The 16,806-nt window shown below is 29.9% G+C and overlaps 1 protein-coding gene across 1 annotated transcript; it reads right to left on the bottom strand.

Moving 5' to 3' along the window:
- Positions 1 to 3,238: 3,238 nt before the first annotated feature.
- Positions 3,239 to 7,022, bottom strand: LOC124829296 (gibberellin 2-beta-dioxygenase 8-like). Its single transcript, XM_047302768.2, has 3 exons — positions 6,310 to 7,022; positions 3,666 to 3,990; positions 3,239 to 3,577 (listed from the first exon to the last, which is right to left on the bottom strand). The coding sequence occupies exons 1-3, from the start codon at positions 6,804 to 6,806 to the stop codon at positions 3,332 to 3,334; spliced, it is 1,068 nt and encodes a 355-aa protein (XP_047158724.1). The 5' UTR covers positions 6,807 to 7,022; the 3' UTR covers positions 3,239 to 3,331.
- Between the last annotated feature and the right edge of the window lie 9,784 nt (positions 7,023 to 16,806).

The raw sequence follows: 16,806 nt of genomic DNA, 5'->3' as shown, positions 1-16,806 counted from the left end.
AAAATAACCTTCTTAAAAACATTTCATAATTTGTACTTTTGTACTTTTTTTAGCTCAAAAAAATAAAAAAAATGGAATGTTTTGATTTTCATATTAATTATCTAGTCACATTACTGTCAACCTCTAAACAGTTTTAATTTTAATATACAAATATGTATAATAATTTTTCTCACACTTGACAGATAATCTCAGAATGACAAAGTCTGTTATTATTGCATTTGAGAAATTTCGGGAGAGATTTTATTATTATTTACTCTTCATTATGTTATTATTGGCTTAAAAATTAAATAATAATTATACCATACATAGAAATTTTTTATTTTAAATTGTTCAAAGGATAATCCTGATCAAACATATAAAAAAGAGATGGTTTAACAGGTTCGGAGGTCCCTATATTTGTGGGTTCGTTTAAATTGGGTCCTCCAATTTTGAAAGTGATCAATTTGGTCCCTAATTTAACAAAATTGAGTCAATAATACCCTTTCCGTTAAATGCAATGGACGACATTAACATTTTAAACATGTGGTATGTTGAAGCAACCTGCAAATAAAAGGATGCCTCAACATGCTACATGTTTAAAAAGTTAACGCCGTCCATTACATTTAGCGGAAAGGGTATTATTGACTCAATTTTATTATTGACAAATATAAGGACCTCCAAACCTATTTTATAATATAATTTTTTTAATAATTATAGTCCTGTAATAAATATTTAAATGTAGATTGTTACTAAATTTTATAATTATAATATAAAATTATAATTTATCTTAAAAGATTTAAACTATAAAATAGAAATGTAAAAGAGATTTTTTTTTCTTTTGAAAGGAAAATTCATGCTTTGTTTATTTTGAAAATTTACTTTTTCCAAATAAAAGAAGACGATAATTAGTTTTATTTGTGTATGTAAATTGTTCATAAATGACAGCGAATAAAGGAAGGGAAGTTCAGATTCTCCCTCCCTTCTTAGTGAGCAGATTTATGAAGTAAGAGAGAAATTTTACAAATTTGCTCTTATTTTTTTTATAACTGACATAATTAAATTTCTTTTATGACTGATAAAGAAGAAATGTCTAGTGTCGATGCATAATTAATTATGAAAGGAAATTTAATATATTTTAAGAAACAGATTGATTATGTCTATTTATATATAATATATATCTTCTTTAAACTTTTTTTTTCTATACTCTTAAACTTTTTTATTATATATTATATTTATTTAGATGAAAAAATAAAGTGTAAAAATGCTTTAAAATTGGATCCAATATTATTTGATTTCTTTTTACAATTATTCACTTTAACTTAAGTTTTGTTTACATGCTTTAAAAATTAATAAATACAGTAAAAATATTGGAATGAAAGAAAAATATTTAATTTTATTTGCAAATAAGACTTTGTAAATTAACTAATAAACTAACATTACATAATAAGAATTAAAAAATGAATTTAAACCAACAAAAACTACGTACTAAGAATAAAAAAATTAATTTAACTCAAATATGCTCAATTAAAAACGTTTTAAAGTAAGTAATACCTTCTTTGAATTTAAACAAAAATACATAAAAAAACTAAGATAAAAATTAAATATGATAAAACTAAATATGTTGATGTAAATAATTATAATAACACATGAATGATCCCTAATTTTAAAAAATTATAATGACACACACATAGAGCTGTCAAAACGGGTAATCTGGCTCGACCCGGCCCATCTCATCACGGGTTGGTCACTTAGTGAGTCAATCCAACCCGACTCACTTATTTGCAAGCTGAAAAAATTTGAACCTGGCTCGACCCACCACCCACCACGGGTTGGTGGGTTAAACGGTTGGCTCACTGACTCATTTAATTGTAAGTTTTTTTTAAAAAATAAAAAAATTATAATTTTTTTAATTAAAATCTAAATAAACGTCACACTAAAATGATGTTAAACTCTAAACACAATTCAAAATAAAAATAAAAAGTTTCATATAATCCAAGCGTAATCCAAGCGTAATCCAAAAACATGTACAAAAGGCAAACCAATAAGCTTTTTATATTGATAATTTTTCTATTACTTGTCCATTTATAATATTAGAGTCTTGAATAGATAAATTTATAATATTTTTCTCCGTGAAACATCTTCTCTTTATAACTATCTATAATATAATGAAAAAAATGTTAATTAATAATATTAAAACACAAAATAATAAATAATAAAATTAAATTAGGTGGGTTGGCTCACCAACCCGGCTCAACACGGGTTCAGTACGGTGAGCCGGGTTCTAAGTGAGCTGGATTGAAAACTAACCCGCATAAAAAAATTACATTTTTTTCAAACCCAACCTAGTTCAAACCCGTGGTAAGCCGGGTTGGCTCGCGGGTTACAATCATGCACGTGCATATATATATATATATATATATATATATATATATATATATATATATATATATATATATATATATATATATATATATATATATATATATATATATATATATATATATATAATTAATATGTTTATTCTTTCCTATTTAAAAATAATAACTTTCTTCTATTTAAAACTAATATAAGTTAACTAAATACTAATGGTTTTATTTTTTTTCATTAACAAAATAAATTAAATTTGTAAGAGTATAAAATATATATTTTTTAAGTTCAAGTGATTTTTGTGAAATGTAATTAAAAAAATAATTTAAATTTTATTTTTAATTTTATAAATCAATTACTTGTAATTAATAATTTTTCAAATTTAATTCATACTTGTTCTTATTGAAATTAAACTAAGTACATATATTTATTAAATAATTTTATTTAAATATTTTTTATTATATAAAATTAATCACTTTATAACTGTCATTATTCAAATTTAATTTGTACGTATCATCTAAACTTAGAGTCTAGTCTCAATCCATTATCTTCTATAAGAGAAAGAATACCATAGAATAATAACTTTATATTGAAAATTTAACTACCAAACTATCTTTATAGTATTTTGAAAAAAACAATTTTATCAAAATAAAACAAATAGAATAAATATTAAATTATCATATATGTTTTAGTGCTAAGAAATCAAGTGGAGAATCCTAATATAATTTATTTTTAAATTATGTTGTTAGTCTTTAATGCAAACAAACTAATAAAAAAAATTAAAATATTGTGTGTGTTTTTATTTTCTTTAACCAAAATCTTGTAAACAAACTCATTTTAATAATTGTAAAGTTATTATGGTAGGTTGGTATTTGAGTGACCTCTATGAAAGTTGGTAGTAAAATCTATGTTTTGAACATAGCATGAATAGAGTAGTGAAGAAGAAGATAATGCTACAACAGAAGATGGAACTGAAACTCATGAGTCAAAGCAATGAAACTTGAGAATTATGGCTGTGCTGAAATCTTGGAAGCCCAACTTTGTGGCCTAAGGCTTTGAGATCTTCTTGCACTTGTGCTCTGAACTCATTGTAAGTAAATGGCTTGTACTTTGAGCTTTCAATCACAACTTCTTCACCAGGGAACACGAAATAGCACAGTGAAATCCTCTCTTTATGTTTGTTTATTCTCACTCTGTGTGTCACACTCTTGTACCTGTCGTTGCTGATTGCCTAAACAAAACCAGAACACAACATCATGAACCTATGTCAATGGTTAATAATAACCATAGAAGCATGAACATAGAAAAAGAATATGGACCTGCATCATGTCTCCTAGGTTGACAACCAAAGTGTCGGGAATGGGTTTCACATTGAGCCATTGATGATGTTTGAGAAGCTGAAGGCCACCAACTTCATCACCTTGGTTCAAGATGGACATGACTGAGCTATCTGTATGAGCATCCATGCCCCAACCAACGTTTGTATCAGGCAAATTCGGGTACCGATACACACGCATCATTCCACTTTTTTCTGCTAAGTATTCCTTTGTGCTTTTCATATTCAACTCAAGGTTCTTCGCCATAGCTTCGAATAATCTTCTGCCAATTCTCGACAAATGCTTTTCATACTCCATTACCAGAACTCTACCAAACCAAACACATTTACACACATATGCATCTTGTAAATTAGTTAATTATGTTAACTCCGAAAATTTATAGAATAGTTAGTAAAAACTACTAAATTAAACACATAAGAATATTCAATTTATATTGATATATGAAAATTGATATATATATATATATATATATATATATATATATATATATATATATATATATATATATAAATCATATTAATACTAGTGATCATATTAATACTAGTGCAAATTAACTAAATCCCTTGGGAGTACCCATTTAAATTTTGCATAAACACATTTAAAAAAATCGTGATATATTTAAATATAGGATAGGATGGCTATGTTTGATGATGTTGAAATAATTAGTTTTTGGGTTGTTGCCTATGTCGGATGGCCGAGTAATTAATTTATATGAATTATGTGAAGATATATATATATATAACAAGATTCAACCTTATCCTATCCTTTTCATTAGCTAATAAGAAAAAGTGAAGCACCTAATCGATTTGTCTTCCTCCTCTAATTGTTTGCCTCTCATAATTTATTACCTGTGGACGGATTAGATTAGTTGAATCAATTTGTGGATTATTTCAACATGTCTTCTTCAATGACCTACTTCTCTCTACACATGCCGTCGCTAACTAAGGACGATAAACAATTATTTCAGGAGAAACTTTAGGCGCTTAATTATTAAATATCTTATGTTTTTTTTTAATTAAAATGAAAATTTTGCTATGGTAATATGTTTGTTTACAACTTATAATTTTATTTACATAAATTGCTGAAAAAAACTTCATAATTGTAATAAGAAAACACTTAAGGAACTGAGTTCATAAATTGGAAATAAATATGTCTCTTCCATTTGTTCATGTTTTTCCTAATTTTGAGGGATGTTGCTCTCTCCACCACCCCAAGTGCTTCTGCACCTCACCATTATTTTCTTTTATTCCAAAAATATTCTACACCTTTCCACTATTTTTTTTATTCCAAAAATACCCTACACATCCCCACTATCCTCAAGAATCTTTCTCTTTCTCTCTCATGGAGCATTCATATGGCTTAGATTTAAACTTGTGATATATTGCAAAATATAAAATTCAAAGGAAACTTCAATATTAGTATTTTTACCACTTCCATTTTATAAACTTAAAAGTTAGATGCAAATACAAAATAATAAACATAATAATATTAATAGTAAATAATATATTATTATTATTATTATATACTAACTTTATAATGACGAAAGAACTAAATAAATTTCAAATCTTTAACAAATAACTTTTCTTTTATATTTTAAATATTTAATAATATTTTTATATTATTTATCTAATATATTAAATACTTTATTCAAGTTATTTCAGTCAAACATATCGGTAAGTTAAAACATAATATAATGTTAAAAAGTATAAATATTAAATGAAAAAAAAACACATATATATATATATAAATATTTTTCTAGAAATTTAGAACAAAATTTTATCATTTATTAAGTAACTTGAAGAAAAAAATATATTGAACAGTGAAAATAAGATTGAATCAAACTTACTTAAGGAAAAGTGTAAATAAAATTTTACAATATATTACAAGTTTAAATCTGAACTATGTGAATGTCGATTAATATAGAGAAAAAAAGAAAAAGATTGTTGAATATAATGGAAAAGTGTAAAGTATTTTTAGAATAAAAAAAATAGTTAATAAATATAAAATATTTTTAGAATAAAAAAAATGGTGGAAAGGTTGACGTTGAGACGTTGGAGCAACACCCTTCTAATGCTTATACGTTAAACATGACCATCAAATCTGATCATCATCCTCCACTAAATCACACAATCCAAGTGGTTTGAAGCACCCGTTCACGTGGTCCTTCAAGTGTCATAATCACGAAAAGGTGACGGGTACCGAACAACCAAAACCATGATCCCTATGTGTCTTCAACACTGAATTCTATTTTAATAATACTTCCGTATTATAGCAATACACGTAGAATATTATTTAATATAAAAAATTTTATGACCTCAATGAATAATAAGATTGTCTCAGGTTTGTGATATTATAATAAGAAAATATATATACCTTCTTAGAATTTATTAATAGTTATGATAATAAGATTGAACATTATATGTAAAAGATTTAAAATGAATTTTTTGAAGGCACATGCATGTACACGACACAGCACAGAACACAACACAGAAAGTCCAAAAGATAGACCCGAGGGCCTGCCAGAAAGAAACAAAAACCAATAAACTATAAGGGAAACAAAAGGCATAGAAAAACATGGAACAAGACAAATGAAAATAATGCAAGTTGTTGGTGATGTTGTTCTGACCTTACGGACTCCAGTGTGGGAAGTTGAGGGTTGAAGTTGGACAGTTGACTCAACGGCACATCAAACCCTTCAACCCAGTTCATGTTTTGGGGGCTTCTTGTTAGGGCTGTCCCCGACGGTGTTAGGGCAGGGGTGCCCCAAAAATATGTCACAGGACTGTCACTGCATGCATTTTCTTTGGCCTCAAAGGACAGAGAGAACAGTTCCTTCGCTACCTCTTGAAGCTCCTTCAAAAGGGTCAACGGAACACCATGGTTGACCAGACGGAACAAACCCCAATTCTCGCAAGCTTCTTCCAACTTTTCATGGTCCAAGCACTCGAGATCTATGATGGGCACAGCATCCGGGTCCTGAAACTCTTCGTCCGGGTCGGAGTTAGGTGGTGGTGGTGATGGATGTTGCTGCGGGTCTAGGTGGCGGAGAACGGGAGGGTAGGATTCTAAGTTGTTCATGCTGTAGTTGTTGTTGAAAAGCTTGGATATATAGAAATCTATCATATGTGGTTTCGTGTTCTTTAATAGTAAAGTTGGAAAATGAAAACAGGCTGTGAATGCATGCTATGATTCAAACAGCGGATGAATGAGATTGATGACCATATATATATATAGAACTCGCAAAACGGTTCGGTTCAGTACCATTTTTACTTTTTAATAAAACAAACGGACAAAGAACTATTAAGCAGGTAAGAAAATTGGTCTAATACCGCGTTTACTTTTAGAACTATTGGAGTCAATGAAATATTGAGGTTTGGAACGTAAATAATTCACAGAAACCAGTGTACAGTGGTGGGAAATCAGTCTATTCTTGAAACGGTGAAAAAGTTGTGCAGAGGATGATTGGATTAATATGAAGAAAACAAAGGTGATACTTGGAAATTGGAATTGATGAAGAGTGTTTTGTTTGGAGTGGAAAAACTTATGTGATTCCAGAGGATTCTTCAAGGGTTGGTTAGGGGACCAAAACTACATAGAAATTGACAAGTGTCCATGAGCCCCCTCTGTGCAAAGGTCCAAACAAAAGGAGAGTTGTCCAGTGTTGGGACCACTGTACGCAGCATGGATTGGTCCCCCTGCACTCCCTACCCTATTCCAAAGGGATGGTGAACAGATGACCAAATCAGATGCTATATCATGTGTATGTATCACCACCGACCCATGTGTTTTCCTTCTCAGTTAAGATGCATATCACTTTCTCAGAACAATTTTCTGTAACTTGTTAATCTTAAGAGTTTCTGTGTTTTTTCCTTAGAATTGGAATTCCAAAACATGCCACTAGCTAGTTGAAGATAATGTGAGATAAGATTTCTGAAATAATGTTTGATATCTGGATCTGTTTTTAATCAACTCATCACATCAAAATTAACTTCTATGTTGTAACTGTCCATCTAATCCAAAGATGTAACGTGCAGTTGATGGTGGGACCATTTATATGACCCTTCTCCTCTTCCAAGGAGTTCGAAATCCAAAAGGGATGGCGAAGAAATAAACAAATAAGATGCTATATATCATATCAGTGCCGCCCCATGTCATGTGTTTGGATATGCATGCACCTTCTTAGTTAAGGCCTACATTGATATTTTCGAGAAAAAAGTTACTGCTAAATTACCTCTTCAAAAGTTCACGTTTGAGACCACCCAATAAGTTACAGCCAAAAATGCATGGCAGTGTACTGCATAGCACTAATTAATATTGTTTGTCTGTTTAACTCAGTGCTTTTTCTGTTTTTGACTTTTATCTCTGTAAAAAAGTACAGAGGCTTTTTCTTTTTTATGCCAGAAAGTGTTAAAAGTTTACGAAACTAAAGTCGAGGGAGAATATTGCAGTTTTGTTAGGGCTTTGGTCGCAATCTAGTTGAGATCAAAGACTCGATTGTGATGTTTCATGAACTTTTGGGTCTGATACATACTTATATATGAGAAGTGGGTTTGCTCTCCAAATACTGAGCAACTATTATTAATAGATTTATGTTAGCTTTTAATATTGTTCTGAAATATGATTTTTTGCTTTAGTTCATTTGCTTAGAATTTTTTTTTTCTAAACGATGATGTTTGGTTTTTGACTCTTAAGTGGCTGCACTGTTGGTGCACTTTTGGTCTGATCCATACTGGCATATATATATATATATATATATATATATATATATATATTATATATATATATATATATATATATATATATATATATATATATATATATGGGGTCTGTTTGGTGTTTCATTGATTCATTGCTCCAACGGAAGCTGGGTTGGCTATGTTTTATTGCTTCTAATGCTTGTTTTTCGGTAAATAGATAATATTTAAAAGAAAAATATTTTTTTAACAATTTTTTTTACAACATTTTGATAACGTGTGATTTGTAATTGATTTGTTTCAAATATTTTTTTAAAAATAAATTTAAATAGATCGATAAAATAATGATATATAAACATTATTAAAAAATTGTTAACTATAAGGTGATATTGAAAAGGTGTTTATAAGAGTTATTTTAGTTTGGTTATTAGTTTTAAGTTCAATAGTTTAATATAAACAATTGTGTTAAAAATTTAACAAAAACATAAAAATAGTGTAATTTTTATAAATTATTAAAATTGGAAAATCTGAAAAGAGAATTACGAAAATAGAAAATCATAATTTAACACGATTTTTGACTTGATTTATATCAAAATATAGTAAAGTTGTGTCAAGATACAATTTTTTTCATAATAAAATCATATTAAACTTGTATGATTTGCCTATTTTTCATAATCTTTTAAAATTTGTCTATTTTAATTATATAATTTTAAAAACAAATTGCACCATGTTAATATTAAAGAAATAATCATTAAAATGACTTTATATCTGACTAATATATATTGCCCTCTTAAAGAACATTTAATCTATTAATAAAAAGTCAGTTGCACTAATGCACATTTATTCTAGCTGGGACTTGGAAGATGAAAATTGGAAAAATAAGAAATTTTGCATTATTGTAGGTAAATGCTTATAATTATTACCAATGATGAGATGAACGATCGTCTATCTTATTTCAACTTTCGGGAGGACTTTTTTTCTCAAGTGACAAGAAAGGAATCAAGCGAACAAAGCACTTTGGGAAAGAATAATTTTCTATCATATCTTTGTACTTAATTTTATTCTGGTCTTACATAAGAATTTGATTACCTAAGTGTACGAGTATATTATTCACCATCTAAAATAAATATTTATAACATGCTTTTGATATTAACAAACAATAGAAGTCAACGAACATTCTTACTACATGTGTCAAATTCGTCCTCCTTTTAAGAAAAGTTTCATTTTCGTTCACACGTGGTTTAAAAGTGTCAATTGCATCCATATATAGAAAATTTTGTGTCAATCAAGTCATCTCCGTTAAATGCAGATTAACTGTGTTAACTGATTGATTATTTGACAGTAGAGAATTAAAATGTGGCAAAATAGTGGCAATATTGGTAATGACGTGTCAATGAAATTAAAATTAGGCAACATGGAAATCGGTTATTGAATTGGGGAAATTAAAATCATAATTCATTTAGGGGTTTTGTGAACGATATATCCATTACGGGTTTTGTTGTGAATGAAATGGGCATTTGAGATAGAGTGTTTCTGAGTTGACGAAGAGTGAAAAATCGCAATTGGGGCTTTTGAAAGCAGAACCGCTTTTGGTGATTTAGAAGCACTTTTGGCATTGTTCATGGGGTATTTGGAAGTGCGAAGTGGGTTCCATTCGAAGGTCCATTCAAAGGTGTGTGTACATTGCTTTCGTTGGGTTTATGGTTGCTTTGGTGTGTGTGTTTGCTTTTGTTGTGGTCCCCCATAAACTATTATTTCTGTTTGGTTGTTGTCCCCCATTATGGATGTTCTGTGTGGTCCCCCATTGTGCAGGTTAAAGTCAATCTTTATGCTGTGTTTAGGGTTCAATACAAAATTCTTTTAATTGGTTATGGTCTGTTTAAAGTGCTTTCTGGAAGTGTTGTACCCTGATGAGTTGACAGTCCTACCCTGATGTTTTGTATCCTGTTATAATGTAAATGTAGAGTTATTTTGGTCAATTAAATGTAGTGTTATTTGGGTAAACTTAGTCTGACATGATTTTTTATATTAGTTGAGATGCCTAACTGTGATGTCGAAGTGATCTTTTCACCATGGGGGCAAATTTGTGAATGATGGGTCATTTAAATGAGTTTGGTGAAACATCTACTTTAAAAATTGACCTAGATAGATGAAGCTACTTTGAAATTATGTCCATTTTGAAGGAGATGGGTTATATTAATGTTAAAGAGTTGTGGTATTCAGTGGGTGGTGGTAGTGTGTTAGAAGGAAGGTTAGAATTATTATCTAATGACAAGGGTGCATGTGATCTGGTCAACCTTGCCATATTGAATGATGAATCTCACCTGTATATTGTACACATGGTGTCAGATCCTGAGTATGTTCATATGTTGGGGGAGGGTGACACTGATAATCGTGTATAGGTAGAGTGTGAGGAAGAGTCTGACGGGGCTGTTTTGGGGGACAGTGTAGAGGCTGACAATGATAATTGTGTAGAGGCAGAGGTTGAGGGAGACACTGATGGGGCTGTTTTGGGGAGGGTGTAGAGGCTGACAATGATAATTGTATGGAGGTAGAGGCTGAGGGAGACATTGATGGGGTTGTTTTGGGGGAGGCTGTAGAGGCTGACAATGATAATGGTGTACAAACAGAGGCTGAGGGAGAGGATGTTGTGGTTGTTTTGGGGGAGGATACAGATGGTGACAATCATAATGGTGTACACACAGAGGCTGAGGGAGAGGATGTTTAGGTTGTTTTGGGGGAGGATGCAGATGGTGACAATCATATTAGTGTAGAGACAGAGTCTGAGGGAGAGGATGATGGGGGACATGATGACTACGATGTTAGAAGTTGGAATGGGACTGAAGAGGATGTGTTGAGTGAAGATCAACTTGTGGAGGTTAGTGTCCATGGAGATGAAGTGGAAGATGATTTCTGTAACCGTAATGAGGAAGTTGAAGTGGGTGGACCAAGTGGGTCTTGTAATCCATTCCAGCATGTACAGGACAGAGGTTTATCTGACAATTCTTGGGAATCTGAAAGTTTAGACATCCTTGTATTAAGTGATTCATCAAATGATGATAGAGACCGTTATGGAAATTTTGGCATTTTTTCATTGCCCAAAAGTATGGAAGAATATAACTGGGAAGTGGGGACATTCTTCAGTGAAAAAAAAGATTTCACAGAAGCAATAAGAAGCTACGGTGTATAGTCAAATGTTGTATTTTGTCTATTCTCTACATTGTCACTGGCCATTGTCACATTCACGACTGTATTGTTGTTGTCATCAAATTTGAATTTAGCTGTTAGGTTCTTTTTGGATAAACTTGTTCTAAATATTTTTAGAGAAAAGAAATGAGAGTTAAATAAAATGAACTTTTCTCATAAGTTAAAATCAACTTATTTTGTTTAGTATAAATGGCAACCACAAATTTCTATCAATGAGTTTCTAGCTTAATAAATCTGAACCATATCACTGCAACTTAGAGATTGAAAGAACATGCACCTTCTTCAACAATATCACTGCAAATTAGCTATTGAAAGCATAAATTGAGATTTGTCATTCATTTAAAAACATCACATTACAATGTTGCCAACATCGACATCACAACAACTGTCTAATACAACACATTGTTTAATACAACACATCATGGAATTTTAAACAAGATACAAACAAGGATGACATTAATAAACCCCATAAAACATAGCATCCATGTTAATTGCTTCTCCCATTTCTAAGAAACCATAGCAAATTTTTCCAGACTAATAATTTTTCTCCTTTGCCTAGCAATAATAGTATCCCTTTCATCCAAATTATCTTCATTGCACCATTTAAAATAATTGCATCCTTGAAGTTCTTCGTTTCGAGTCCGTTGTTCAAAATCAACCACAAACATTTCATTACTCAAACAATAAAGTAATCACAAAAATGAAACTACAACAACTGAACAAACCTTGTAATTAGGGCATCCCCAAAATTGCTTGCCTTCGTTCTTCACAGTGTTTTTGCCACTCTCAACACAACAACCTCCCCACAATGACATAGGTTGGTTTGAACCAATCCTCTGGATGAAACAGCACGAGAGCTCCCCCATGAGTAAGACAGACATCACTGATGATTCAATGACATTGCCACTTCCTAAGCCAACGCGAAAACGACACAACCTCACAACCACACTTTCTCAACCAACCCCAATCCACACAGTACCAACACTTCTTCAACCAACTCCAAACCGAAGAACACCAATTTCTCAACAAACATCCAAAGAGGGAGGAAGAAGACAAAGAAGAAGTAGAGGAAGAACAATAAACTCACCAAGCTACTGCCAACATAAAACAATAAACAGCAAACCCTAACGAAGAAGAAGACAACCAACACGATAAAGTCCCACCACGCATCTCTCACTTATAACCTCGTTGGGGTACTTCCCACTTAGGGCATCCACGTAAACCTCTCCTTTGCCAGCTAAACCATACTCTTTTGCCACGTTTTAATTCTCTACTGCCAAATCATCAATCAGTTAACACCGTTAGTCTGCATTTAACGGAGATGACTTGATTGACACAAATTTTTCTATGTTTGGATGCAATTTAAACCACGTGTGGACGAATTTGCAACTTTTCTAAAAGGGAGGACGAATTTGACACACTTCAACCAAACTGGGGACAAAACAAGCAATTAAACCAATAATTAAATTTCGAGTCCCTCTCAATATTTTTAATTTTTTTTAAAAATAATTTTATTTACTATTTTAAAAATGTAAGTGTTATTTAATTTTGTGGAGTGGAAGTTAAAAATTTTAAATAATGACAAATTTTAGTTAAAAGTAATTAGCCAGTGACAAATTTAGATATTAGTTTAAAAATTAAAAAATATTAATAATTAGAATAGATTTTATGAATAAAAAAAATTATAATTAATTTTTAAATTATAGTTTCTATTATAAATTGGTATTTTAATTAATTATTAACATTAGAATTTTTTCTACCAAATAAATTGATTTTTAAATTGATCTTTAATTAAAAAATTGATATTTAAATATATTTTTTTATCACTAAAATTGATCATTAATTAAGATTTTTCTTGTAGTGTGATGTTAATTTGCATGATCACTAATTATGTGTTTTTCATGAAAAATAAATAAAAAATTATTTAATTTTTTTTTAAATCCTTCATAAATTTAACTATTTTGAATGAAATTGTTAAAAATTTCTAATTTATTGAATGTTCAAAATATTTATGTTATCATCAATTAGAATTTTTATATGATTGATTTGATTTTTTGTTTTAGTATATCTGTATATTTTAATCAATTGCAATTTTTTACATGATGGATTTGGTTAATATTTAGTTTATTGAATGAAATAATTCAGTTTTTAAAAATTTCATTTTTTTTATAATAAAAGTTTATCATGCTTGAGCTTAAAAAGCCAACTAATTGAAAAATATAAATATTTTAGATACTTAATACAACAAATTTTTTTAATAAAGTTATTAAAGACTTAAAATTTAATCAAAATCTTTTTTATTTTCTACATAGAGCGAGACAATGTAAATTAAAAGCTACATCATTCGAGGTAACCGCAATAAATAAAAAAGACAAATATCCATTGAAATACATATATAAAAATTTAAAATACTTGAACAATTTTAAAAGAGAATTAATTCAAAATCCCTAAATTTATGAGCAACTTTTAAACTCAATTAAGTGAAAAAGAGAAAAGAATTTGAATAGCTAAAGAGAATAGTGTTGAGTGAAAAAAATACATGGTATAAATAAAAAGGTGCAAGAACCATTAAAGGAAAGGAAGGTTTGCCAGCCATATACGAGTGATTCTGTAGTAAGAAAGAGAATTAGAAGTGATTTTCCACCCTTTGTTCTGCAGCCATACGAGCGATGACAGAAACTAATCACTTGTTGAATATATTCTTTCGACTTTAAGTTATTGCAGAAAATAGAATAAATTGAAAGCAGCTTGAAGTTGAGACAGGATGAAATAAATATACAACCTTATTCTGATGAGACAATATGAGGATAGCTATGTTCACTGTTCCATGGCCAGAAAGAATGATACTATGATCCCTATATATGGATGTCAAAGGCATAACATGTGTTGGAAAGATGTACCAGAAATTTTGGAATATGTTCCTCCAGGTGTGCCTCTGCCTTTCCTGTCACATTTAACCTTCACCTGTCATATCATATAATATGCATACACATTGATTTAGGTTTTGCATTATAAAAACACACCACCCAAACCACATGCCACTGCTTATTCAACTTCTACTTTTTCTGTTCTTGAAAGAGATATAGAAGATAAAATAAAGTCAATTGAGTTGCATCATTGTTAAGATTTTAGTTCAAAAAATAAAGTCAAATGAGTTAGACTCAGTCTTGATTGAATCTCTTGTATGAAATTTTCCTCAAAAGATCAAAGTATCAGTTTATCAATTGATAACATTTGAACATGGTTTAAAGAATTTAATACAAGATGTGTGGTTGAAATTATTATGGTAAGCAGTGTAATGTAGTGAAGTTCACGTTATTGAGCATGGAATCAAATGGATTACAAGACCAAATATGACAAACCATGTTATGTTATGCATAGTTGATAACTACAACTCAACAAATTGGAATTCATTATCAACTAATTTTCTCTCTTTCATTTTAAATTCCTTTCAATAATTCTTCTAGCTGTTTAGATAGGTGAAATTTTTGGAAATATAGGTTGATTGTTTGCTTTTTGTGCTATTAATTAGTTTCTGAATAACTTTTTTTCAGCTTTAATTCGGTTTAGAAGACGGCCAAAAAATTTGCAAATTGCTGAAAAAACACACGTAAAGAGAAACTTTTACTCCCTCAAATAACATAATAAAGGGTTTCAGTTTTTATTCCTAAAAATGAGATAAAAAGACCTAAAAGAGAAAAGACGGAAAAAAAATGACCAACTAAATATAACATGAACATGAGATATTAAAAATTTACATATATAACATAAGGAAATATTCATATATAATAGATCAACTCATGGAAAATGAACAGGGATTGCTTTAAGAAATAAATTTACTGAATACAAAATATGTTATGACTCTAAATAAGTCAAAGGTGAATGTTAATTGGAATTTATTGTAATGGTAAAGTTGTTAAATTTAATTTTATAAAATATTAGTTGTTATTTTCTTATATATTTGGACCTATTTTTGCTGTTATTAATATCTATTTTATTATTTATAAAAATTGTCTATCATTAAAAATAATTATCCTCAAACGTTATGTAATTATAACATTACAAAAGTTGATTCTTTTAATAACTATTATAATGTTCTTATTTTTTTAATTACATTTTTATTACAATGAAAATAGTAATATATCTTAACAATAGTAGAATAAATTATAATAAGAAAATTTATAGAATATTCAAATGTTCTAGATTGTAAAAAAATTAAGATGGTTTGGTTACAAAAATATTGTAAAATTGTACCATCCAAAAAAATATAGTATAAAACTATATAAAGGAGTTATCATATAATAATACAATATAACAGTTACTGGAAATAAAGTTAACCTTACAGTTATCACAAAATAACCATAAAATTTAAAACTTTACAAAGTTCCTATACTATTACAAAATTATGTACACAATCGAACGATTATTACAAAGTTAGAGTTGTGACCGAACGGTTCTCACAAAACTATAAACAATTATATGACCGAACGGTCATAATCTAAACAGTAGGATTCTCGCCATCCAACGCTTGCTCTAACGAACACTCTTCCCCCTCTGCTCATACCCAAAAGGTGATAATCGCAAAGAAGAATTACCGAACGGAACATAACAAAATAGAAAACAAAAGGGTAAACTAGAGTAATTTAATTAATCATATGAATCATTCAATTAAAATAAGTATATACAAACATGCAACATACGAGCATTTCAAGCATACCAAGATAACCAGATAATACATACTATGACCGAACCAATGACTTGACAATCCGGATTGTATGAATATGTAGCTTGAGGCCGTTCTTGCACCCGAGTGGTGTAGTAACTGAAAAACCATCAACTGCCACCAAAGCTTAGTCCGTTATAACTCACCCAAGAACCTATGGGCTAGGACCTCCTGTCATTCTCACACAATGCATTACCAACCTCTACTTGAGAATTGTAATCATTAGAATTTCAGGATGAACGTCATGAATTTCACTGTCCATATTCATACTTTACCACTTCAATACACATTCACTGAGACATTCCTCCTTGGAATTCTCTTTCATAGCAAATTGAAATATAATATCTTATAATTTCATAACAACTCGTGTAGTTAAAATTAACAAATTCTCAAACAATAATGTAAATTACATACAATGCTGAACACCCTATAAATGTTGGAGACCGATCGCTCTCTCACTACCTAAAGAACAGGACCGAACGATCAATAATAGATACAA

The sequence above is a fragment of the Vigna umbellata genome, chromosome 5, assembly GCF_029865625.1.
Source record: "Vigna umbellata cultivar VRB3 chromosome 5, Vumbellata_1.0, whole genome shotgun sequence".
NCBI lineage: Eukaryota > Viridiplantae > Streptophyta > Magnoliopsida > Fabales > Fabaceae > Vigna > Vigna umbellata.
The sequence above is the reverse complement of the archived record's forward strand: the minus strand, read 5'-3'. Positions and strand labels throughout refer to the sequence as shown.